Genomic DNA, 27,867 nt, shown 5'->3' with positions numbered 1-27,867 from the left:
CCACTCACTCACCCACCCACCACTCACCCCCTCACTCACCCACACACTCATCCACCCACTCACCCACTCATTCATCCACCCACTCACTCACCCACTCACCCACCAACTCCCCCACTCACCCACCCGCTCACTCACCCACCCAGCCATTCACACATTCACTCACCCACTCACCCACTCAACCACTCACTCACTCACTCACGAACTCAATCACTTACTCACTCTCCCACCCACTTACTCACTCATTAACTCACTCACTCACCCACCCACACAACCACACAATCACTCACTCACCCACTCACTCACCCACCCACTTACTCCACTCACTCACCCACCCACCCAACCACACAATCACTCACCCACCCACTTACTCCACTTACCCACTCACTCACTCACCCACTTACTCCAATCACTCACTCACTCACCCACTCACTCACCCACTCACACACTCATTCACCCACCCACTCACTCACCCACTCACCCACCAACTCACCCACTCAGCCACCCGCTCACTCACCCACCCAGCCATTCACACATTCACTCAAGCACTCAACCACTCACTCACTCACTCACTCCCTCACTCACGAACTCAATCACTTACTCACTCACCCGCCCACTTACTCACCCATTCACTCACTCACTTATTCATTCACCCACTCACTCACTCACCCACTCACTCACCCACCCACTTCCTCCACTCACTCACACACACACCCAACCACACAATCACTCACCCACCCACTTACTCCACTCACCCACTCACTCACTCACCCATTTACTCCAGTCACTCACTCACTCACCCACTCACTCACCCCCCCCACCCAATCACTCACTCACTCACCCCCTCACTCACCCACTCACTCACCACTCACTCACCCACCCACTTACTCCAATCACTCACTCACACACGCACTCACTCACCCACCCACCCACTCACCCACTCACTCACTCACCCACTCACTCACTCACTCACTCACTTATTCAATCACTCACCCACCCACTCATTCACACACTCACTAACTCATACTCACTCACTCACTCACTCACTCACCCACTCATTATCCACTTACCCACTCACTCAATCACACGCTCACCCACCCAGCCTTTCACTGACATTCACTCACCCACGCACTCACTCACTCAACAACACACTTATTCACTCTCACTCAATCACTCACCCACTAACTGAATCACTTACTCAGTCACCCACCCGCTTACTCACCCATTCACGCACTCACTCACTCACCCAACCACTTACTCCACTCACTCACTCACCCACCCACTTATTCCACTCACTCACTCACCCACCCACCCACTCACTCAGCCACCTAGTCCACTCACTCACTCACTCACGCACTCACCCACTCACGCCACTCACTCACTCATTCACTCACCCACTCAACCACTCAACCAATCACTCACACACGCACTGACCCATCCACTCACCCACCCACTCAGCCAACAACTCACCCTCCCATTCACCCAACCACTCACTCACCCACCCACCCACTCACTCCACTCACTCACCCACCCACTCACTCACCCACTCACTCCACTCACTCATCCACCCACTCACTCACCCACCCACTTATTCCACTCACTCACTCACCCACCCACTCACTCAGCCACCTAGTCCACTCACTCACTCACTCACGCACTCACCCACTCACGCCACTCACTCACTCATTCACTCACCCACTCAACCACTCAACCACTCACTCACACACGCACTGACCCACCCACTCACCCACCCACTCACCCACCCACTCACCCTCCCATTCACCCAACCACTCACTCACCCACCCACCAACTCACTCCACTCACTCACCCACCCACTCACTCACCCACCCACTTACTCCACTCACTCACTCACCCACCCACCCACTCACTCAGCCAGCTAGTCCACTCACTCACTCACTCACGCACTCACCCACTCACGCCATTCACGTACTCATTCACTCACCGACTCAACCACTCAACCACTCACTCACACACGCACTGACCCATCCACTCACCCACCCACTCACCTTCCCATTCTCCCAACCACTCACTCACCCACCCACCCACTCACTCCACTCACTCACCCACCCACTCACTCACCCATTCACTCCACTCACTCACCCACCCACTTACTCCACTCAGTCACCCACCCAACCACACACTCACTCACCCACTCACTCACACAACCACTCACCCACCCACACACTCACTCACTCACTCACTCACTCACCCACTCAGTCACCCATCCACTTACTCCACTCACTCACCCACCCACACATTCACTAACCCACTCACTCACTTAATCACTCACTCACCCACCCATTACTCACTCATTCACTCACTAACTCACCCACCCACTCATTCACCCACTCACTCACTCATACTCACTCACACACCCAGCCACTCACCAACACACTCATTCACTCATTCACTCACTCACTCACCCACTAATTCAATCACTTACTCACTCACCCACTCACTCATTCACTCACCCACTCACTCACTCACCCACTCTTTCACCCACTCACTCAATCACTTACTCATCCACCTACTTACTCACTCATTCACTCACCCACTCACCCACCCACCCACCACTCACTCCCTCACCCACACACTCACTCACCCACTTACTCACCCACTCACCCACTCACCCACACACTCACTCACCGACCCAGACATTCACACATTCACTCACCCACACACACATTCACTCACTCACTCACTCACTAACTCACTCACTAACTCAATCACTTACTCACTCACCCACCACTCACCCACTCATTCACCCACCCACTCACTCACCCATTTACCCACCCACTCACTCACCCACTCACCCACCCACTCACCCACTCACCCACACACTCACTCACCCACCCAGACATTCATACATTCGCTCACACACACACACATTCACTCACTCACTCACTCACTCACTCACTCACTCACTCACTCACTCACTCACTCACTTAATAACTCAATCACTTACTCACTCACCCACCCACTCACTCACTCATTCACTCACTCACTCACTCACTCACCCACTCACTCACTCACTCACTCACTCACCCACCCACTTACTCCACTCACTCACCCACCCACCCAACCACACAATCACTCACCCACCCACTTACTCCACTCACCCATTCACTCACTCACACACTTACTCCAATCACTCACCCACTCACACACCCATCCACTCACTCACTCACTCACTCACTCACTCACTCACTCACTCACACACCCACGCAACCACACAATCACTCACCCACCCACTTACTCCACTCACCCACTCACTCACCCACTCACACACCCTTCCACTCACTCACTCACTCACTCACCCACTCTCTCACTCTCTCACTCACTCACCCAGTCACTCACCCATTCACTCACTCACCCATTCAATCACTCACCCATTCAATCACTCACCCACTCACCCATCCACTCACCCATCCACTCACTCACTCACTCACCCATCCACTCACTCACTCACTCACTCACACATCCACTCACTCACTCACACATCCACTCACTCACTCACCCACTCACCCATCCACTCGCTCACTCACTCACTCACCCAATCATCCACTCACCCAATTACTCACTCTCCAATCACTTACTCACTCACTCACCCACTCACTCACATACTGATTAACTCGCCGCTCCACTCACCCACCCACTCACTCACTCACTCAGCCACCCACTTACTCCACTCACTCACTCACTCACTCACCCTCTCACTCACCCACCCACTCACCCACCCACCCACTTACTCCACTCAATCACTCACCCACCCACTTACTACACTCACTCACTCACCCAATTACTCCACTCACTCACTCACCCACCCACCCACTCACTCACCCACCCACTTACTACACTCACTCACTCACCCACTTACTCCACTCACTCACTCACCCACTTACTCCATTCACTCACTCATTCACTCACCCACTCACCCACTCAACCATTCACTCACACACGCACTGACCCGTCCACTCACCCACCCACTCACCCACCCACTCACCCTCACATTCACCCAACCACTCACTCACCCACCCACCCACTCACTCCACTCACTCACCCACCCACTCACTCACCCACTCACTCCACTCACTCACCCACCCACTTACTCCACTCAGTCACCCACCCACTCACTCCACTCAATCACCCACCCATTCACTCGCCCACTCACTCCACTCACTCACCCACCCACTCACTCACTCACTCATTCACTCACTCACTCACCCACTCACTTACTCACCCATCTACTAACTCACCCACTTACTCCACTCACTCACCCACCCACCCACTCACTCCACTCACTCACCCACCCACTCACTCACCCACTCACTCCACTCACTCACCCACCCACTTACTCCACTCATCCTCTCACTCACCCACTCACACACCCATCCACTCACTCACTCACTCACTCACTCACTCACCCGTCCACTCACTCACTCACTCACTCACCCACTCACGCACCCATTCACTCACTCACCCATTCAATCACTCACCCACTCACCCATCCACTCACCCATCCACTCACTCACTCACACATCCACTCACTCACTCACACATCCACTCACTCACTCACCCACTCACCCATCCACTCGCACACTCACTCACTCACCCAATCACCCACTCACCCACTTACTCACTCTCCAATCACTTACTCACTCACTCACCCACTCACTCACATACTGATTCACTCACCCCTCCACTCACCCACCCACTCACTCACTCACTCACACGCCCACTCACTCACCCGCCCACTTACTCCACTCACTCACTCACTCACTCATTGACTCACCCACATATTCATCCACTCACTCACACACACAATCACTCACCCACTCACTCCCTCACCCAGCAAGCCATTCACCGACATTCACTCACCCACTCACCCACTCACTCACTCATTCAACCACTCATTCACCCACTCACTCAATGACTTACTCACCCACCCACTTACTCACTCATTCACTCACTCACACACCCACCCACTCATTCACCCACTCACTCACTCATACTCACTCACACACCCACCCACTCACTCACTCACCCACTCACCCAAACACTCACCCACTCACCCACTCACTCATCCACCAACTCTCTCACCAACTCACCCACTCGCTCACTCACCCACTCACTCATCCACTCACCCACTCACTCACCCACCCAGCCATTCACTGACATTCACTCACCCACCCACTCACTCACTCACCTACTCTTTCACACACTCACTCAAATACTTACTCACCCACCCACTTACTCACTCATTCACTCACCCATTCACTCACCCACCCACCACTCACCCCCTCACTCACCCGCACACTCATCCACCAACTCACCCACTCATTCATCCACCCACTCACTCACCCACTCACCCACCAACTCCCCCACTCACCCACCCGCTCACTCACCCACCCAGCCATTCACACATTCACTCACCCACTCACCCACTCAACCACTCACTCACTCACTCACGAACTCAATCACTTACTCACTCACCCACCCACTTACTCACTCATTAACTCACTCACTCACCCACCCACCCAACCACACAATCACTCACTCACCCACTCACTCACACACCCACTTACTCCACTCACTCACCCACCCACCCAACCACACAATCACTCACCCACCCACTTATTCCACTTACCCACTCACTCACTCACCCACTTACTCCAATCACTCACTCACTCACCCACTCACTCACCCACTCACACACTCATTCACCCAACCACTCACTCACCCACTCACCCACCAACTCACCCACTCACCCACGCGCTCACTCACCCACCCAGCCATTCACACATTCACTCACGCACTCAACCTCTCACTCACTCACTCACTCACTCACGAACTCAATCACTTACTCACTCACCCGCCCACTTACTCACTCATTCATTCACTCACTTATTCATTCACCCACTCACTCACTCACCCACTCACTCACCCATCCACTTCCTCCACTCACTCACACACACACCCAACCACACAATCACTCACCCACCCACTTACTACACTCACCCACTCACTCACTCACCCATTTACTCCAGTCACTCACTCACTCACCCACTCACTCACCCCCCACCCAATCACTCACTCACTCACCCCCTCACTCACCCACTCACTCACCCACTTACTCCACTCAATCACCCACCCAGTTAATCCACTCACTCACTCACTCACCACTCACTCACCCACCCACTTACTCCAATCACTCTCTCACACACGCACTCACTCACCCACCCACCCACTCACCCACTCACTCACTCACCCACTCACTCACTCACTCACTCACTTATTCACTCACTCACCCACCCACTCATTCACCCACTCACTCACTCATACTCACTCACTCACTCACTCACCCACTCATTATCCACTTACCCACTCACTCAATCACTCGCTCACCCACCCAGCCTTTCACTGACATTCACTCACCCACGCACTCACTCACTCAACAACACACTCATTCACTCTCACTCAATCACTCACCCACTAACTCAATCACTTACTCACTCACCCACCCGCTTACTCACTCATTCACTCACGCACTCACCCACCCTCTCACTCACCCACCCACTCACTCACCCACCCACTTACTCCACTCACTCACTCACCCGCTCACTCAATCACCCACGCATTCAATCACTCACCCACCCACTTACTCCACTCACTCACTCACCCACCCACTTATTCTACTCACTCACTCACCCACCCACCCACTCACTCAGCCACCTAGTCCACTCACTCACTCACTCATGCACTCACCCACTCACGCCACTCACTCACTCATTCACTCACCCACTCAACCACTCAACCAATCACTCACACACGCACTGACCCATCCACTCAACCACCCACTCAGCCACCAACTCAACATCCCATTCACCCAACCACTCACTCACCCACCCACCCACTCACTCCACTCACTCACCCACCCACTCACTCACCCACTCACTCACCCACCCACTCACTCACCCACCCACTTACTCCACTCACTCACTCACCCACCCACTCACTCAGCCACCTAGTCCACTCACTCACTCACTCACGCACTCACCCACTCACGCCACTCACTCACTCATTCACTCACCCACTCAACTACTCAACCACTCACTCACACACGCACTGACCCTCCCACTCACCGACCCACTCACCCACCCACTCACCCTCCCATTCACCCAACCACTCACTCACCCAAGCACTCACTCACCCACCCACTTACTCCACTCACTCACTCACACGCTCACTCAATCACCCACGCACTCACTCACTCACCCACCCACTTACTCCACTCACTCACTCATCCACCCACTTATTCCACTCACTCACTCACCCACCCACTTATTCTACTCACTCACTCACCCACCCACCCACTCACTCAGCCACCTAGTCCACTCACTCACTCACTCACGCACTCACCCACTCACGCCACTCACTCACTCATTCACTCACCCACTCAACCACTCAACCACTCACTCACACACGCACTGACCCACCCACTCACCGACCCACTCACCCACCCACTCACCCTCCCATTCACCCAACCACTCACTCACCCACCCACCCACTCACTCCACTCACTCACCCACCCACTCCCTCACCCACCCACTTACTCCACTCACTCACTCACCCACCCACCCACTCACTCAGCCACCTAGTCCACTCACTCACTCACTCACGCACTCACCCACTCACGCCACTCACTTACTCATTCACTCACCCACTCAACCACTCAACCACTCACTCACACACGCACTGACCCATCCACTCACCCACCCACTCACCCTCCCAGTCACCCAACCACTCACTCACCCACCCACCCACTCACTCCACTCACTCACCCACCCACTCACTCATCCATTCACTCCACTCACTCACCCACCCACTTACTCCACTCAGTCACCCACCCAACCACACACTCACTCACCCACTCACTCACACAACCACTCACCCACCCACACACTCACTCACTCACTCACTCACCCACTCACCCACCCACCCACTTACTCCACTCACTCACCCACCCAGACATTCACTAACCCACTCACTCACTTAATCACTCACTCACCCACCCATTACTCACTCATTCACTCACTAACTCACCCACCCACTCATTCACCCACTCACTCACTCATACTCACTCACACACCCAGCCACTCACCAACACACTCATTCACTCATTCACTCACTCACTCACCCACTAATTAAATCAATTACTCACTCACCCACTCACTCATTCACTCACCCACTCACTCACTCACCCACTCTTTCACCCACTCACTCAATCACTTACTCATCCACCCACTTACTCACTCATTCACTCAGCCACTCACCCACCCACCCACCTCTCACTCCCTCACCCACCCACTCACTCACCCACTTACTCACCCACTCACCCACTCACCCACACACTCACTCACCGACCCAGACATTCACACATTCACTCACCCACACACACATTCACTCACTCACTCACTCACTAACTCACTCACTAACTCAATCACTTACTCACTCACCCACCACTCACCCACTCATTCACCCACCCACTCACTCACCCATTTACCCACCCACTCACTCACCCACTCACCCACCCACTCACCCACTCACCCACACACTCACTCACCCACCCAGACATTCACACATTCACTCACACAAACACACATTCACTCACTCACTCACTCACTCACTCACTCACTCACTCACTCAATCACTCACTTAATAACTCAATCACTTACTCACTCACCCACCCACTCACTCACTCATTCACTCACTCACTCACTCACTCACCCACTCACTCACTCACTCACTCACTCACTCACCCACCCACTTACTCCACTCACTCAGCCACCCACCCAACCACACAATCACTCACCCACCCACTTACTCCACTCACCCACTCACTCCCTCACCCACTTACTCCAATCACTCACCCACTCACCCACTCACACACCCATCCACTCACTCACTCACTCACTCACTCACTCACTCACACACCCACCCAACCACACAATCACTCACCCACCCACTTACTCCACTCACCCACTCACTCACCCATTCACACACCCATCCACTCACTTACTCACTCACTCACTCACTCACTCACCCACTCTCTCACTCTCTCACTCACTCACCCACTCACTCACCCATTCACTCACTCACCCATTCAATCACTCACCCATTCAATCACTCACCCAATCTCCCATCCACTCACCCATCCACTCACTCACTCACTCACTCACCCATCCACTCACTCACTCACTCGCTCACACATCCACTCACTCACTCACCCACTCACCCATCCACTCGCTCACTCACTCACTCACACAATCATCCACTCACCCAATTACTCACTCTCCAATCACTTACTCACTCACTCACCCACTCACTCACATACTGATTCACTCGCCCCTCCACTCACCCACCCACTCACTCACTCACTCACCCACCCACTTACTCCACTCACTCACTCACTCACTCACTCACTCAACCTCTCACTCACCCACCCACTCACCCACCCACCCACTTACTCCACTCAATCAATTACCCACCCACTTACTACACTCACTCACTCACCCACTTACTCCACTCACTCACTCACCCACCTTCCCACTCACTCACCCACCCACTTACTACACTAACTCACTCACCCACTTACTCCACTCACTCACTCACCCACTTAATCCACTCACTCACTCATTCACTCGCCCACTCACCCACTCAACCATTCACTCACATACGCACTGACCCGTCCACTCACCCACCCACTCACCCACCCACTCACCCTCACATTCAACCAACCACTCACTCACCCACCCACCCACTCACTCCACTCACTCACCCACCCACTCACTCACCCACTCACTCCACTCACTCTCCCACCCACTTACTCCACTCAGTCACCCACCCACTCACTCCACTCACTCACCCACCCACTCACTCACCCACTCACTCCACTCACTCACCCACGCCCTTACTCCACTCACCCACCCACCCACTCACTCCACTCACTCACCCACCCACTCACTCACCCACTCACTCCACCCACTCACCCACCCACTTACTCCACTCAGTCACCCACCCAACCAGACACTCACTCACCCACTCACTCACATAACCACACACCCACCCACCCACACTCACTCACTCACTCACTCACACACTCACTCACTCACTCACTCACTCACTCACTCACCCACTCACCCACCCACCCACTTACTCCACTCATTCACCCACCCACACACTCACTCACCCACTCACTCACTTAATCACTCACTCACCCACCCATTACTCATTCATTCACTCACTAACTCACCCACCCACTCATTCACCCACTCACTCATCCACTAATTCAATCACTTACTCACTCACCCACTCACTCACTCACTCACTCACTCACTCACTCACTCACCCACCCACATACCCACTCACTCACTCACTCGCTCAGTCACCCACCCACTCACTTATCCACTCACCCACTCACTCACTGACTCACCCACCAAGCCATTCACTGATATTCACTCACCCACGCACTCACTCACTCACCAAGACACTCATTCACTCCCTCACTCACTCACCCACCATCTCAATCACTTACTCACTCACGAACACACTCATTTACTCACTCACTCACTCACCCACTAACTCAATCACTTACTCACTCACCCACCCACTTACTCACTCATTCACTCACTCAACCACCACTCACTCACCTACTCACTCACTCACTCACACTCAATCACCCATAGCTCCAATCACTCATTCACCGACTCACTGACTCAATCACAGCAGCAGCAGCAGCATTGAAAAATACTTTATATATATATTTATACATAGATATAAAATTTTTGATTATCAAAAGACATGACGTGACATGACATGAGCTGAACTGAGCTAAAGAAGGGGGACACGCTGCGGGAACCTGGTCACCTTGTTTGGCTGCCTAAATAAAACACTTGGGTGAAGTGGCCTTGTTGCGAAGATGCGTACTGTTGTATTTTTCCAGGCTGCAGTATAGTTGGATCCCACTTTGTGGCTCCTGGTGCCACGAGGTAAGCCTGCAGCACCCCGACACACACACACACACACACACACACACAATCCAGAGAGGAGCCCTGTGGAATAGCTGGCTGGCTGGCTGCATTCCACAAGGGCCCGCCTCAAGCAGCAGCAGCCCCAGCAGCCCCAGCATTGAAAAAGACTTTACATATATTTATATAAACTGATATATATATATATAATATTTGATTATCAAAAGACATGACATGACATGAGCTGAGCTGAGTTAAACAAGGGGGCACTCTGCCTGCGGGAACCTGGCCCACCTTGTTGAGGGGGATCTAAAACACACCCCTGGGTGAAGTCGCCTTGTTTCCAACAGGCGAACCTTGGGATTTAACCCGGATCCCACAATCTTGTCCCTCCCGCCCACTGCCACGCCCCTTGGCCCACCCACTGTCCCGCCCACTGCCCCGCCCCTTGTCCCACCCTCTGTCCCACCCACTGCCCCGCCCCTTGTCCCACCCTCTGTCCCGCCCACTGCGCCGCCCCTTGGCCCACCCTCTGTCCCGCCCACTGCGCCGCCCCTTGTCCCACCATCTGTCCCGCCCACTGCCCCGCCCCTTGTCCCACACCTGTCCCGCCCACTGCCACGCCCCTTGTCCCACCCAATACCACGCCCCTTGTCCCGCCCACTGCCCCGCCCCTTGCCCCACCCTCTGTCCCGCCCACTGCCATGCCCCTTGTCCCGCCCAATGCCACGCCCCTTATCCCACCCTCTGTCCGCCCACTGCCACGCCTCTTGTTCCACCCATTGCCACGCCCCTTGTCCCGCCCACTGCCACGCCCTTTGTCACGCCCACTGACCCGCCCACTGCCACGCCCCCTTATCCAGCCCCCTGCCACGCCCCTTTTCCCGCACACTGCCACGCCCCTTGTGCCGCCCACTGCCACCCTCTTGTCCTGCCCACGGCCACGTCCCTTCCCCCGCCCACTGCCCCGCCGCTTGTCCCGCCCACTGCCACGCCCCTTGTCACGCCCACTGCTTCATCCCTTTCGCCACCCACTGCCACGCCCCTTGTCCCGCCCATTGTCCCTCCGCTGCCACTCCCCTTGTCACGCACACTGTCCCGCATTTTGCCACGCCCCTTGCCCCGCCCACATCCACGCCCCTTGCCCCACCCTCTGTCCCACCCAATGCCTCGCCCCTTGCCCCGCCCACTTCTACAATCCTCGACCCGCCCACTGCCACGCTCCTTGCCCCACCCTCTGTCCCGCCCACTGCCATGCCCCTTGTCCCGCCCAATGCCACGCCCCTTATCCCAACCTCTGTCCGCCCACTGCCACGCCCCTTGTCCCACCCATTGCCACGCGCCTTGTCCCGCCCACTGCCACGCCCTTTGTCACGCCTACTGACCCGCCCACTGCCACGCCCCCTTATCCCGCCCCCTGCCACGCCCCTTTTCCCGCACACTGCCACGCCCCTTGACCCGCCCACTGCCACGCCCCTTGTGCCGCCCACTGACACCCTCTTGTCCTGCCCACGGCCACGTCCCTTGCTCAGCCCACTGCCCCGGCGCTTGTCCCGCCCACTGCCACGCCCCTTGTCACGCCCATTGTCCCTCCGCTGCCACTCTCCTTGTCACGCACACTGTCCCGCATTTTGCCACGTCCCTTGCCCCGCCCACTTCCACTCCCCTTGCCCCACCCTCTGTCCCACCCACTGCCTCGCCCCTTGCCCCGCCCACTACTACAATCCTCGACCCGCCCACTGCCACGCCCGTTGTACCGCCCACTGCCACGCACCTTGCCACGCCCTTGCCCCGCCCCTTGCCCCACCCTCTTTCCCGCCCACTGCCCCGCCCCTTGCCCCGCCCACTACTACAATCCTTGGCCCGCCCACTGCCACGCCCGTTGTCCCGCCCACTGCCACGCCCGTTGTCCCGCCCACTTCCACGCACCTTGTCCCACCCTCTGTCCCGCCCACTGCCCCGCCTCTTGCCCAGCCCACGACTACAATCCTTGACCCGCCCACTGCCACGCCCATTGACCCGCCCACTGCCACGCCCGTTGTCCCGCCCACTGCCATTGCCAGCTTCCTCAGCAGCAGCAGCAGCCTTGAAAAAGCTTTTCTATATATTTATACATATATATAAAAAATCTTTGATTGTCAAATGACGTGTAAAATTTCAAAGACAATTCATGCTGATTGATATAATGATCTGTTTATTATTCTCCTGGATTTTCCACACACAAAAACCAACATAGTTATCATTCACTTCCTGATATTCTTCAGCTATTAAATCGAAAGATGTATTCTCCTTTCACACTCCCCTGGGGTAACCACGTGTTCTGATGTTCATCCGGCAATAAACATTCCTTGGTCACAACATCCTAAACCTCAATGCTGGGACTTGTATCTCTCTGTGTCCAGGAGCATGATTTAAACCAATTAAATTTCTACCGCTGTTATAACCCACTGTCTACATAATACTCTTCTCCCTTGTTCACAGACACTTACATAGGAAACCGCAGGCCTTGTCAGATATTGCCCAGTGTCATGACTGAAGAAGCCTGGGCCTGAGTTGTAGCCTGCTGACGTTCAGGTAAAATATAACTCATGATACGATACGTGATGTAATGCAGATCTAATGTTCGGACTTGCTCTGAGCTTTTCTTTCCTGAACTAAATTAAATATTATTCTCAAAGGATACTTCAACCCATTTTTCAGCTCATCTCTGAATTTAGTCTGGGTTACTGCATAAATACACGTGTTTGTACAGCACCTCAAAAGCAGCAGCATGTAGCTGGTATGGTCTGCAATTTTCATCGGGTCATTGAAACTTGGAAAATAATACTGGTTTGTAATTCGCATTAATAAGAAAACAACCACATAGGTTGTCCAGAGCAGTATGAAGTTACCGGATATAGCGAAGAGTAAGATGATGGATTTCCTTCGGTTCTCCATCTCCGGATCATTGTGATTCACATCTTTCTTGCTGCCCCTCAGCCTCCTGCGGACTCTGCTGGCCACCAAAATGTATCCTACAGTCAGAGCATTGAGCAGCAATATCAGGAATATTGGGAGCAGTGGGGTTAAACGGCGGTGAATCCAGCCAAATGCTACCCAAGCAGTTACAGTGTAATACTCGAGTTTTTCATGACAGCCCCAGGGTACATGGTCGATTATATAGTAGCGTTCATATATAAAGAACCAGGGGATGTTTTTTATACAGAACAGCAGGCACACGTTTCTCGGTGCAATATTTAGTCCTCAGCTTCTGGCAACAAATGGTAACAAAACGATCGAGAGTGAAAGCGATTGTTAACCAGACAGAAATATCGGTGACTGCATGAATCAGCACTGCATGGAAAGAACACACAGGTGTGATGTGCAGGAAGGTACTCGGGAAATAATAATCATGAATCCGAACCAGTATCACATCAGTGACAATGACCAGTAGATCCGCCGCTAACATGGTCACAAGGTAGCGAGTGATACATCTGGAGAGAACGCACTTTCCCCGGGACAGGATCACAATCGTCACCACATTAGCTGGAAAAGGGAAACACACAGGAACAGGGAATCAGCAGTCAGGTTACAGCAAGGGAGCCAATTACACAGGATTTGGTGTGAAATGTACTTTACTGCAGGATCTGGGGACTGGATCTGAACTCTTTACCGCTGCTAGAATTGTCTAGCAGAACAGGATTTTAACATACAATTGCAATGTTAAATATCTGTGAGTGTGGGGTAAATACCCGAAAATAAACGATTCACAAAGTGTATAGAATATACAAATAGACTCTGGAAATTTCCTCGGAGCTGTTACCATTCTGCCACTGCAATTTCGTAGAAAGTGTTGTAGAAATCCACCGGAGATCCGAGTAAACTACTGGCCATTTAAATGTAGGAATAAATGGACAGTGTGAGAATGAGTTATGGATAATTGCGAAAAGTAGCAGTTCAGTGACCGAAGAAGAAATGAACAGAAAACTATTTGAAAATAAGTCATGAATGGTCAATTCTAAATTGGGAGATGGTTGGGGAGCGGTGAGAATGACGCCTGACCGAAATGCAGTGAATGCTAAAGGGGAACAACCGAGGGTGAGACAAAGTACAGGATTTGGGTCCGTGGACAGGAAAGGGGAGCGGATACAAGGTGTGGGCACGAAATGGCTCAGAGTTCTCATGTTGTATTCGCAGACTGGAGGCTATGAGTGAAGACCTTTGGACAAACTACTGTCAAACACCACGATAATAGGGGAGTTGGTATGTTTGAACTCAACCAAGTTGCAACAGTTACGTTTATAATCCAACAGATGAACATTTAATCTGAACAACTGACGTCTTGGCTGGAAGTCTCAGGTTTTTACATTGGTGTCTTGTACAGTGCAACCCCATCTGGACAAACTCTAACAATAACCACAAGGGGGAGAAGTTCAGATGTGATCATGAACAAACAACCTTAGCTTACACTTTCTTCTGCAATCCTAGGAAAAATATACATTCCAAAGTATACAATGGCACAAGGGGCATAATCTTCTCCTCGCTTTTGACGCCTCTAATAATGGAGCAAACTTCAGAGGGAGTTGTGTGTGGCGATCTCCAGACCGAAGCAACGATACAGCACAAGTGACAAAAGAGGCTGCAGTCCAGCCCAGGAGATACCTGCCGAGATTCAGCTTCAGAAAGGCTCCGTGGTAAGGTCTAAGCTCTGAATTGGCAGAATCCATCTTTAATATTAATCCGCCACATATAAATCTGGAGAATCTGTCTCTCTGGTGAGAAAGACTGGCGGAAAGTACATCCCAGCGGATGTGGGAGATTATATTTACCTGAGCTTCCTGCGCAATCTATCAACAATGTAAGATATGCTCAGAAGTGTTTGATTCGGATTCCTTTGGTGTGCAGGATAGTGTGACATATAGTAGTTGTTCCAACTTGATATACGTAAAGAGCTCCATGTGTTCATTTGTAAAGCAATAGAGACAGCCAGAGAGCGAGAGAGAGACTATATATACAAAAGAAACATCGGCACTGAAAAGATATTCTGAACAAGATAAGGCGGCTGGTGTAGAAATAATTAACTGCATTCCCGTTCAACTCTGTTTAGACAATACAGTCATAACTGGAAATTAAATCACATGGGTATATAAGATTAATATAGTTAATTATGGGTGTGTGGTATGTGGGGTGGGGGCGGCGTGTGGTTACCATGGATAGAGAAGTATAATATAAATCTACAGAGAAAAATGGACAAAGTAAGTCTGAATCAAAGACAAGAAATGGGCCGTCCTGTGCTGCTTAAAAGACGGAGGTGGGCCTCTTTCTTGAACCGCTGCAGTCCGTGTGGTGACGGTGCTCCACAGAGTTGCTAGCTGGTGAGCTGCATGAAATAATGGCGAAGATAACAGGAGATAATATTTCCGACTGGGCTTTGCAATCGGCCAAATTTGTCAGTAATTTATGTATCTGAACTATACAACCTCATAAAAGTTGCTAAAATCATGTCCACTGTTCAGTAATTTTCAAACCACTTAATTAATTCAACTATTGGAGCATTATTTCAACAACAACAATAATTTCTACTTATATAGCGCCTTTATAAAACTTCCCGAGGCGCTTCACAGGAGTTTGACAAGACATAACAAATAAATTAGGCACCGAGCCACGTAAGAATAAATTACGACCGATGACCAAATGTTTGGTCAGAGGTAGGTTATTAGCACTGTCTTCAAGGAAGAAAGGGAGGTATAGAGGCGGTGAGGATTTCGGGAGGCTGTTCCAGAGCTTAGGGCTCGGACAGCTGAAGGCACGGCCACCAATGGTTGAGCAGTTACAATCAGGGATACACAAGAGGGTAGAATTTGAGGAGCGCAGATATCTTGGCTGGTTGCGGTGTTGAAGCAGATTACAGAGATAGCGAGGGACGAGGACCCTGGAGGGATTTGTACACAGAAGGAGAATTTTGAAGCCGAGGTATTGTTGAACCCGGATCAGTGTAGCTCAGCGAGCACAGGGGTGATGGGTGTGTGGGATTTCGTGCGAGATTGGAAATGCACTGGCGAGTTTTGAATGACTTCAAGTTTACATAGTGTAGAATGTAGGAGGTCAGCCAGGAGTGTGTTGGAGCTGTACAAAGTAGAGGTATCAAAGGCATGGTTTAGGTTTTCAGCAGCAGAGGAACTGAGGCAAGGGCAGAGACGGGCAATGTCATATCGCAGATATGTGGCCAGAAGATCATTTCACGTTCTAAAGGACACCGAGTTTGCGAATTGTCTGCTTCAGTCACAGACAGAAGCACGGGAGAGGGATCGAGTCGATCGTTAGGGAACACAGTTTGCAGCAGGAACCAAAGAGAATGTCGTCAGTCTTCCCAATATTTAATTAGAGAAATATTCTGCTCATCCAGTACTGGAAGTCGGACAAGCAGTCTGCCAATTTAGAGAACTTGGAGGAAACAAGACTAGAGGTATTAAAACATGGAGTTCTGGGAGGCGACAACATGTTCAAGGACTTGGCAGTGGACTTTGAGGTTGGAGAGGGGGCGGTAGCTTGCAAGCTGAATAGTGTCAATGTTTTTTTGAGGAGAGGGGTGATGACGGTAGATTTGAAGGAGACGAGAGGACATGAGCTGAGAGTACCGGTAACTATGTCAGCTAACACGGGAGTCAGAAAAGGAAGTTGGGTGGTCAGCAGCTTGGTGGGACTGGGTCAAGTGAGCTGGAAGTGTGTCTCATGGATAAGATGAACATGGAGAGGTCAAGAGGGGCAGATCAGGGAGAGACTAGAGAGAGATGCGACTTCATGGCTAGGGCAGGGTGGAAAGTTCGAGGATGTTTGACACGTTGGGCTAGAGGATGGAAGAGAAGTGGCAGAGGCAGCTGATTGGGTGGTCACAATCTTTGAGACAAATAATTCCATGAGCTACTCACACTTGTTGTTGGAGGAAGTGTGGTGGAGACAGGGGAGAGGGGTTTCACAAGACGGTTAACAGTCGAGAATACTAGCCGGGGGGTTATGTTTGCATTTATAATGGTGCTGGAATAGTGAGCAGTTTTGGCAGACATGAGTTGGGTCCGATAAAATTTATGTGGTCTAGCCAAATCTGGCGTTGAAAGGTCAAACCAGTTGTCCGCCACATCCAAACAAGTCTGCGGCCCTTGGACTTGAGTGAGAGAGAATGAGGGCCGTACCAGGGGAAAGGCCAGGGTGACAGAAATTAATTGTTTTAATAGGAAATAGGGCATCAAAGGTGATGGTGAGGGGATATTTGAGGAGATTAGTGGCTGCAGAAATGGCATTGTCAATTAATTCATTATCTCCTCGGTTTAAACAGAGTCACAGTATAAATAGTGGTGATACCTGATTAACAAATATTCTAGTAACAAATCGATTTGACAATTAATCTTGTTGCTATTGCAGCTGCTATATAATGACAGGACAAAAAGGAAACAATGTTCTCTCTCACAGAATCCAATCACCATTGTTGCCAGTTACAAATCAAAATATCATTACTACTCTGTCTTACTGTTTTGATTTTCCAATTTCTCCATCCTTTCAGTCTCCAGTTCCACTGCCTGTGCAATGTCCCAAATATAATCATTACATGTGTGTATAACTCATTGCAAATGTTTAAAAATGAAATTTGCGTCCACAGGGCATAACTGTGCTTGGTGCACGAGTTCAGCTCTGAATAAATGCATCAACACTGTGGTTTCAGGAAATGCTTGAAAACACAACTGTATTTGTCAGAAATGGCGTGCAATAAAACACTTGTTTGTTACAGTCTAGCAAAGTTAATATGGACCTTCACTTTTTGTCAGAAGATGGTTTCTACAACTTCGTAACATACCTTGTCATGTAACTAAATGTCTATATATATGCACGCAGCAAGATCCACAAACACAACATCTAGTTGGTAAAGTTGGCTAAGGTTTGCTTCATTCGGAAACACAGCCATGGGAAAGGCAGTGCATACGAATGTGAGCCTAGATTTTCGACACGGTGTCAAACCCATAAACTTCTGAATCAGATGGGAGCCCCGGCTGTTACATTTAAAGGCCAGGTAGATAATTTAACCAGAGCATGCAAAGAGGAGAACATTAGCGAAGGGTTCCTGATGCTGCTAACGATTAACTGAAACAATTTCACACTCTAACGACATCCCACTGTGTGAATATTGCGCTCATTCTCACTGAGAACCGCATTGCTCCGAGACATTCCATGTAAAACAATGTTAGATTTTGAGTTGGAAATTCAAAAACATTGTAATATCAATAAACATCTCGAATAGTTTGGATGAAATGGAGGACAGATATTCTCGGAATTTCCGATAGTGACCCAAACCTGACAAATAATCACCTCAGGACCGACAGAACAATGACCAGGCCCTCCAGGTAATACAGCGAGACACGAATTTATGCAATCGGTAACCTCTTAAAATGAGTGCTGGAAACTCTATGGGCTGAGATAATATCATCGGACATTTTTTCCTGTAGAACATACAGATACACTGAAATTGGACCTGCGATTACCGGGACTGTCATTGCAGAAATGATGACTCTGGTGCTTGACGTATAGGAACGCAGGATTAGATCATTCTGCCCCACAAGCCTTTTCCACCATTCCAGTAGACCATGGGTGATCGGCACCCTCACTCCAATTACCGTCTTGGTTCCATATCACTTGATAGCCTGACCTTAACAAATCTATCGATCAGAGTCTGTAAAATTACAACTGACCATCAATTGACAGAATTTTGTGAGAACGAGTGTTAGATTTCTCCTCGACTTTGTGTGAGAAAGTATTTCGTGATTTCACTCCGAGCTGCAATTTTAAGATAACGCCTTCTGGTTCAGATTACACCGCCATAGGAAGCAGTTTCTGTGCCTACACTATCGAACACCTTTATCTATTTAAATAGCTCGGTTATATCACGTTTCACCCTTCTAAACACAATGGAATGCAAGGCAAAGTTAGGTAAACTTTCCTCATATTTGAATACTTTAAACCGTGGTATCAGTCTGGTTAACTTGCGCTGAAACCCCTCGAAGGCCAATCCATCTATCCTGCGATATGTTGCCCAAAACTGAACGTATATATTCCAAATGGGATCTGACCAAATCTCTGTACACCGAGAACAGCACGTCCTCAGTTGCAAATATCTTCCCCCTTGTGATAAAAGCGAAAATTCGCTCAACATTTATCCCTATTCTGTGGTTCCTTCCGTGCAACCAACTATCGATCCAAGTCGTAAGATTACAGCTAATTACGTGGGTTCCCATTTTTACGAATAATAACTGAAAAACATTATCAAAGCAGGGACTTAACTGACAATGTAATACAATTTGAGACGATGGGAACAGACATTCCAATGCACCGAGTACTGATCATATTTATTGTTAAAATTACCGCAGCTGACACAATATTGAATGGAAATAACAATTTGGCGCTTTTGCTTCACAAACTAAGCACGTTACCGGGAACACCAATTACCACGCCGAGAACTGGAACACCGCAAATGGTAATACAATAAATCAAACTGTATTGATCTCTGAGAAATGATGGGGACTCTTGGTGCGGCACATGTTACAACGGACCATGTGAGCTAATAAAGTCAGTGATATTCTTCGTAATATAGGGGCGAAACTTGCAGTAGAACCATTAGGCTGCATTGATCCTGAGATTTGTGAGAGTCAGCGGGATAGTGAGACAACTCACTTCAATCTGTTCTCATTGAGTAACCTCTTCAAACAGACTCTGCAGATTGTTAAAAGCAGCCGTAATATTGGACTTTAATGCTGATCATGTTTCTTCAAACACAAACATGCAAGGCAATTTATTAGTACAGGGTGGTGGGAACTCAGGAGACAGAATGTGAGATTTCAGTTTCCCAACTGAAGTGGGAAAGTTAGTGAGTGGTACAATGGGTCATAAAACACACTGGTTCGATACCCTGGGCTCTGCCACATAACCTGTAAATGTGAGGTAGAGGAATGTAATACAGACACAGATTACAGGGCGATATGACAGATGTGTTTAAAATTATTGACAGGATGGAAGAAGGTAGATAGAAGCAGACTGATTCCAGTAGATGTGTGTTGCAGATTGAGGAGCTGTAGAAACTAAGTGAAATAGAATACAATGGAACAGAGAGAAGAGAGAGCGGGAGAAAATTTTTTATACAGGGATTGGGGAGGCGGTGGAGTTCAGTCACATGGATAGAGATTGAGGCAGAAACTGTCAGAATTCAAAGTAGATTGGGTCCGTGGCTGGAGGAAGAGACGATAAAGGGATATGGAGACCGGGTGGTTAAAGGTGAATAGAAATTCCTCTATCTCTCAGTATCTGAAGCAAAATTAAAGTGAATGTGTGTGGATAACCGAGCGGACAGACTTACTGAGGGTACAGTCGATGTTATATCACCCTGCTAGCGTTTGGTCTGAACAATAAATGTGTGCGATTAGTATAAAGGGACCATGACCCGGCATGGAGACGGTGCTTTGGTTAAAATGCAGGTATTGAATCTAAAGCGTGTTTTTAAATGTGGACAAACCCAGGACAGCTGTATGGAGCGCCGCTGCCTTGTTCCAATCGTTCTCTCACAGCACGGATTCCCGGTCTGACCTGTACCGCTGCAGGAATGGATGTGACAGAAACCAGCTGCCTCCCACCGGCTGAAGGCAGAACAATCTCCGCCGGGAGGGCGAAGGCGAGTCTGAGAACAGGCTGGTCACCGGTCAGTGGCGAGGATGAGGGAGAGAGTCTGTGTTTCTACATGGAGCACAATCCCACACTCGGCATGGATTGTGATCACCAGGAATAATATCCGGCACTTTGCTGGAACCAGACCGAGAACAGCGGCTAGATTCTGATTAACGGGACTGAACAAATCCCGGTCCTGACTGTCCGAATTCCCAGGTATATGTCCATGATCGGCTGTCAGTGTCCATCTCCACAGCAGGAGTAAATGGAGCATTTTACAACACGCTGAATGTTCAGTGAAATATAATCTGTCAGATATTACCGAGTGTTACGGGAAAGGAGAGCAGGCACGGAAAAATGGGATTAAAATAATCCATTGAATCACACATCTCAGATAAAACGGAACCACTTTGAAAGACATGACATGGGGAAATAATGTGAAGATTTTATGAGGGTTAATGAAAATTAAAAAGGCATCAAATGATCAGTCACTTAAAAAGGTAGAGCGGGAAATACAGTCACTGACTTTCAGCCTTTTAATTGAATTGAGAAGAATATTTTAAAAATATAATTACTGAAATAAGAGCAAGAATAAAGTTAATCCCAACTTTATTCACGACGTTAGTAACGGAATTTAATCACTTACCGGAGATTCCCACGGCTGCTATAATCGGATAGTAAATCATTACCGCCTGTATAACTGGCGGTAACCAGGAAAATGGATAGGCAACAAACTGAACTCTCATTCTGTCCGAGAAGTGATGATGACTCTTGACACTGAACACAGGGCTCCAACTGACTGTGAGATGAGAGCTGATGAGAAAAATGTAATTATAATTGCGGGAGATTTCCCGTGGGACCATGAAAGATCAGGAGCATTGATATTACTTCCAGTCATTTGGCAGCACGTCAACACCCTGCACAGTAATGTTTGTGCTGCACTGATTATATCCAAACTAATAATACAAGTGTTTGTCGTGAAACCTCCCAAAGATTGGAGTGATATTTTGCTCACATTTCAAACTAACAATGTACAGAAAGCCGGGCCCTGCCGGCAATGCTGCACCACATTTAACAGAAGCAGCTCCAGTTTTCCTCCTGGTATGTGAGACGGTTAAATCCTGTCGATGCACCAACTGAATTCCCCGAATTCTGAAAGATGTTTCAATGTTTACAAAACTTCGGGCGTTCGTCACTCATCCGTCTCACTGTGGGAGTTCTGGTTGGCAATTGAATCAGAAATATATGTCTTTAGCACAGAAGGGGTCGGGCATTGCACCAGCACCTTGCAGAAAAATGAATGTTACTGATAGTGTAAAAAGTTGCTGAATTAATAGTGCAGAAAATGCAGTCTCATACTATAGCTCACTCACTTATTTTGCCTGCATATCGTAAAATTGTCAAAATAATGCTTGGTGATGAAGCGCAACAAGAAATTGCTAAAATTCCGCTGTCTGACGACACAATTCGGAGAAGGATCAATGATGTGTCATCTAACATTGAAGAAAATGTATCCCAGAAACTTACAAACTCGAATTTTGCTTTGCAAATCGACGAGTCGGTCGACATTATTGGTAAAGCACAATTATTATCATTTGTTCACTTCATTAATGAAAACGAGATATTGCACCAATTTCTGTGCTGGAGAGAACTTCCAGAAAATACTAGAGGTCAAGACATGTTTGATTCTGTGAATTCATATTTAGAAGATTTCAAAATTTCCTGGGACTCGTGTTTTGGATTCTGCACGGACGGTCTCCATCTATGGTGGGACATGTCAAAGGATTCATTACCCTCGCAAAAAAAATAATCCAAATATATTATTCACCCATTGCTTTTTGCATAGAGAAGCACTTGTTGCAAAGACATTACCACTACAATTAAAATCTTGTTAGATCAAGTTGTTAATATTGTAAATTGTATAAAATCAAGTGCTTCAAAAACTCGCTTGTTTAAACAGCTCTGCAAAGCTATGGATGCACAGCACGAATGTTTACTTTTGCATTCAGAGGTAAGATGACTTTCAAAGGGAAATGTCTTATGTCGTGTATTTGAACTGAAAAGAAGAATTCTCAGTATTTTTGAAAGAGAAGGAAACGATACCTTTGCAAATACCTTAAGAGTGAAATGTGGTGTGCTAAGTTACCATATTTGGCAGGTATATATAATTGTTTTAACAGTGTTAATACCAGTATGCAAGGGCCAAATGTAAACATTCTCACCTCTGCAGACAAGCTATTAGCTTTTCAGGAAAAAATTATATCTGGAAAAAGAGAGCAACAGAAAACAATCTTGAAATGTTCACTTTGATACCAAATCACAGTATTAAAAAGGTTGCTCCTATAGTGATAGAGCATTTGGCATCACTGGAATAAAATTTCAAAAAATATTTTCCATCTTTGGATGTAGAGAAGTGTGATTGGGTAAGAAATCCATTTTCTCCAATTAGTATGTCAGATTTTGATCTTACATTGCATGAAGAAGAATTGACTTCTAGTTCTACAGACCGTCGTCTTAAAATGAAACATTCAGATATGTCTCTTGATGCGTTCTGGATTTCTATTGAAGAAGAATATCCTGTAATATCAAAAAAAGCCTTGATAATTCTGATGCAGTTTTCAACATCATATCTGTGTGAATTAGGGTTCTCAAATCTTAGAAGCATCAAATGTAAAAACATGGGAAATACTTGGTGAACTTGAACACGAAATGAGAGTTGCCTTATCGGTTATACGCCCTAATACTTGTGACATAACTAAAAAAAGTCAGGCTCAAGTATCACGTTAAAATTCTAATTAATCTATAATTAACGTGAGGAATTATTATTATATATTATTATGTTATTGTTACTTTCAGAATGAAAAATAATTAATAATATACATGTGTACAATGTTGAATATCTTCATATAGTGTGATTAATAAAATGTTTTATAAATTTTCTGAAACTTGCTTTTATTTAACCTGTGTTCACCTTTTAATCCCTTCACGTGTGCCACCAAAAATCCTAGTATTTGAAAATGTGCCGCGAACACAAAAAGGTTGAGAACCACTGTTCCAGACAGTATCTCTGTTCATAAATAGAAGTATAGAGTACAAAAGTGTGGCTATTATGATGAACCTGCACAAATCATTGGTTCGGCCTCAACTGGAGGATTATGCCCAATTGTGGGCAACGCAGTTTAGGGAGAATATGAAGGCCTGCGAGAGGGTGCAGGAAAGATTTACGAGAATGATTCCAGGGATGAGGGACTTCAGTTATCTGGATAGATTGGAGAAGCTGGAATTGCAAGGGGAATAGAGTATAAAAGCAGAGAAGTCCTGCTACAACTGGACAGAGTATTGATGAGGCCACACCTGGAGTACTGCGTGCAGTTTTGGTCTCTGAATTTAAGGAAGGATATACTTACATTGGGGGCAGTTCAGAGAAGGTTCACGAGGTTGATTCCTGAGCTGAGGGGGTTGACTTATGAAGAAAGGTTTGAGAAGTTTGGGCCTATACACATTGGAGTTAAGAAGAATGAGAGGTGATCTTATTGAAACATAAAAGATACTGAGGGGGCTTGACATAGAAACATAGAAACATAGAAACATAGAAAATAGGTGCAGGAGTAGGCCATTCGGCCCTTCTAGCCTGCACCGCCATTCAATGAGTTCATGGCTGAACATTCAACTTCAGTACCCCATTCCTGCTTTCTCGCCATACCCCTTGATCCCCCTAGCAGTAGGGACCTCATCTAACTCCTTTTTGAATATATTTAGTGAATTGGCCTCAACAACTTTCTGTGGTAGAGAATTCCACAGGAACTTGGGGACTGGGAGAAATTTAGAACTCAGCAGAGGAGGACAAAGGGTTTGATTAGGGCAGGGAAAATGGAGTATGAGAAGAAGCTTGCAGGGAACATTAAGACGGATTGCAAAAGTTTCTATAGATATGTAAAGAGAAAAATGTTAGTAAAGACAAACGTAGGTCCCCTGCAGTCAGAATCAGGGGAAGTCATAACGGGGAACAAAGAAATGGCGGACCAATTGAACAAGTACTTTGGTTCGGTATTCACGAAGGAGGACACGAACAACCTTCCGGTTATAAAAGGGGTCGGGGGGTCTAGAAAGGAGGAGGAACTGAGGGAAATCCTTATTAGCCGGGAAATTGTGTTGGGGAAATTGATGGGATTGAAGGCCGATAAATCCCCAGGGCCTGATGGACTTCATCCCAGAGTACTTATGTAGGTGGCCTTGGAAATAGTGGATGCGTTGACAGTCATTTTCCAACATTCCATTGACTCTGGATCAGTTCCTATGGAGTGGAGGGTAGACAATGTAACCCCACTTTTTAAAAAAGGAGGGAGAGAGAAAACAGGGAATTATAGACCGGTCAGCCTGACATCGATAGTGGGTAAAATGATGGATGCAGAGAGGATGTTCCCACTCATAGGGGAAATTAAAACCAGGGGGCATAATTTCAGAGTAAGGGGTCGCCCATTTAAAACTGAGATGAGGAGGAATTTTTTCTCAGAGATTTGTAAAGCTGTGGATTTCCCTGTCCCAGAGAGCTGTGGAAGCCGGGACATTGAATATATTTAAGGCGGAGATAGACAGATTTTTGAGCGATTATGGGAGTAAAGGTTTATGGGGAGTGGGCAGCGAAGTGGAGCTGAGTCCATGATCTGATCAGCCATGATCTTATTGAATGGTGGAGCAGGCTCGAGGGGCCATAGTGCCTACTCCTGCTCCTATTTCTTATGTTCTATTGTTATTCTTTCACATTACTTTACAGAAGTTTACTTTTCAGGGTATTAAATGAGGAAGAGTTGTTGACCAGAGGCTCGAAATAAACATCACATTCAGATCTGATGGAGTCACTCGTTTCATCGGGACCTGAATATCTACGGCCTTTGACCATGGAAGCAAAATACACTGTTCACAGCGGGGATAAACTGTACAGGTGCTGTGTGTGTGGGCAAAGATTCAGCCGATCATCCAACCTGGAGAGACATAAGCGCAGTCACACTGGAGAAAAAAACCTGTAAATGTGGGGACTGTGGGAAACGTTTCCACTACACGTCCCAGCTGGAAACACATCGGCGAGTTCACACAGCGGAGAGGCCGTTCACCTATCTGAGTGTGGGAAGGGATCCACTCAGTTATCCTACCTGCTGATACACCAGCGAGTTCACACTGGGGAGACACCGTTCACCTCTCTGAGTGTGGGAAGGGATTCACTCAGTTATCCCACCTTTTGATACACCAGCGAGTTCACACTGGGGAGAGGCTGTTCACCTTTCTGACTGTGGGAAGGGATTCACTCAGTTATCCCACCGACTGATACACCAGTGAGTTCACACTGGGGAGAGGCTGTTCACCTCTCTGAGTGTGGGAAGGGTTTCACTCAGTTATCCCACCTGCTGATACACCAGTGAGTTCACACTGGGGAGAGTCCGCTCACCTCTCTGTGTGTGGGAAGCGATTCACTCAGTTATCCCACCGACTGATACACCAGTGAGTTCACACTGGAGAGAGACAGTTCACCTCTCTGAGTGTGGGAAGGGATTCACTCAGTTATCCCACCGACTGATACACCAGTGAGTTCACACTGGGGAGAGGCCGTTCACCTCTCTGTGGGAAGGGAGTCACTCAGTTATGCCACCTACTGATACACTAGCGAGGTCACACTGGGGAGAGGCTGTTCACCTCTCTGAGTGTGGGAAGTGATTCAATCAGTTATCCTACCTGCTGATACACCAGCGAGGCCACACTGGGGAGAGGCTGTTCACCTCTCTGAGTGTGGGAAGTGATTCACTCAGTTATCCTACCTGCTGATACACCAGCGAGTTCACACTAGGGAGAGACCATTCACCTCTCTGTGTGTGGGAAGGGATTCACTCAGTTATCCCACCTGCTGATACACCAGCGAGTTCACACCGGGAAAAGACCTTTCACGTCTCTGAGTGTGGGAAGGGATTCACTCAGTTATCCCACCTGCTGATACACAAGCGAGTTCACACTGGGGAGAGACCGTTCACCTCTCTGAGTGTAGGAAGGGATTCACTCAGTTATTAAGTCCGGCAGAGAATTCCGCAGGTTCACAATTCTCTGAGTGAGTTATGTACTCAGAAAGATGAGGGGATTTAATGGCAGCTTTCAA

The 27,867-nt window shown here is 48.7% G+C and overlaps 1 protein-coding gene across 1 annotated transcript in view; it reads right to left on the bottom strand.

The window, feature by feature from the left end:
* Nucleotides 1–22,411, bottom strand: part of LOC139252667 (probable G-protein coupled receptor 139) — an 85,572-nt gene extending 63,161 nt beyond the window's left edge. The window contains exons 1-2 of the mRNA XM_070873443.1: nucleotides 22,372–22,411; nucleotides 14,421–14,570 (exon numbers count right to left, since the gene is read on the bottom strand). Coding sequence (XP_070729544.1) covers nucleotides 14,421–14,570; nucleotides 22,372–22,411 — 190 coding nt within the window. The remainder of the gene's footprint in view (nucleotides 1–14,420; nucleotides 14,571–22,371) is intronic.
* Between the last annotated feature and the right edge of the window lie 5,456 nt (nucleotides 22,412–27,867).

Source organism: Pristiophorus japonicus, unplaced genomic scaffold, assembly GCF_044704955.1.
Source record: "Pristiophorus japonicus isolate sPriJap1 unplaced genomic scaffold, sPriJap1.hap1 HAP1_SCAFFOLD_473, whole genome shotgun sequence".
Classification (NCBI taxonomy): Eukaryota; Metazoa; Chordata; class Chondrichthyes; family Pristiophoridae; genus Pristiophorus; species Pristiophorus japonicus.
This window is presented reverse-complemented; position numbering and strand designations above follow the sequence as displayed.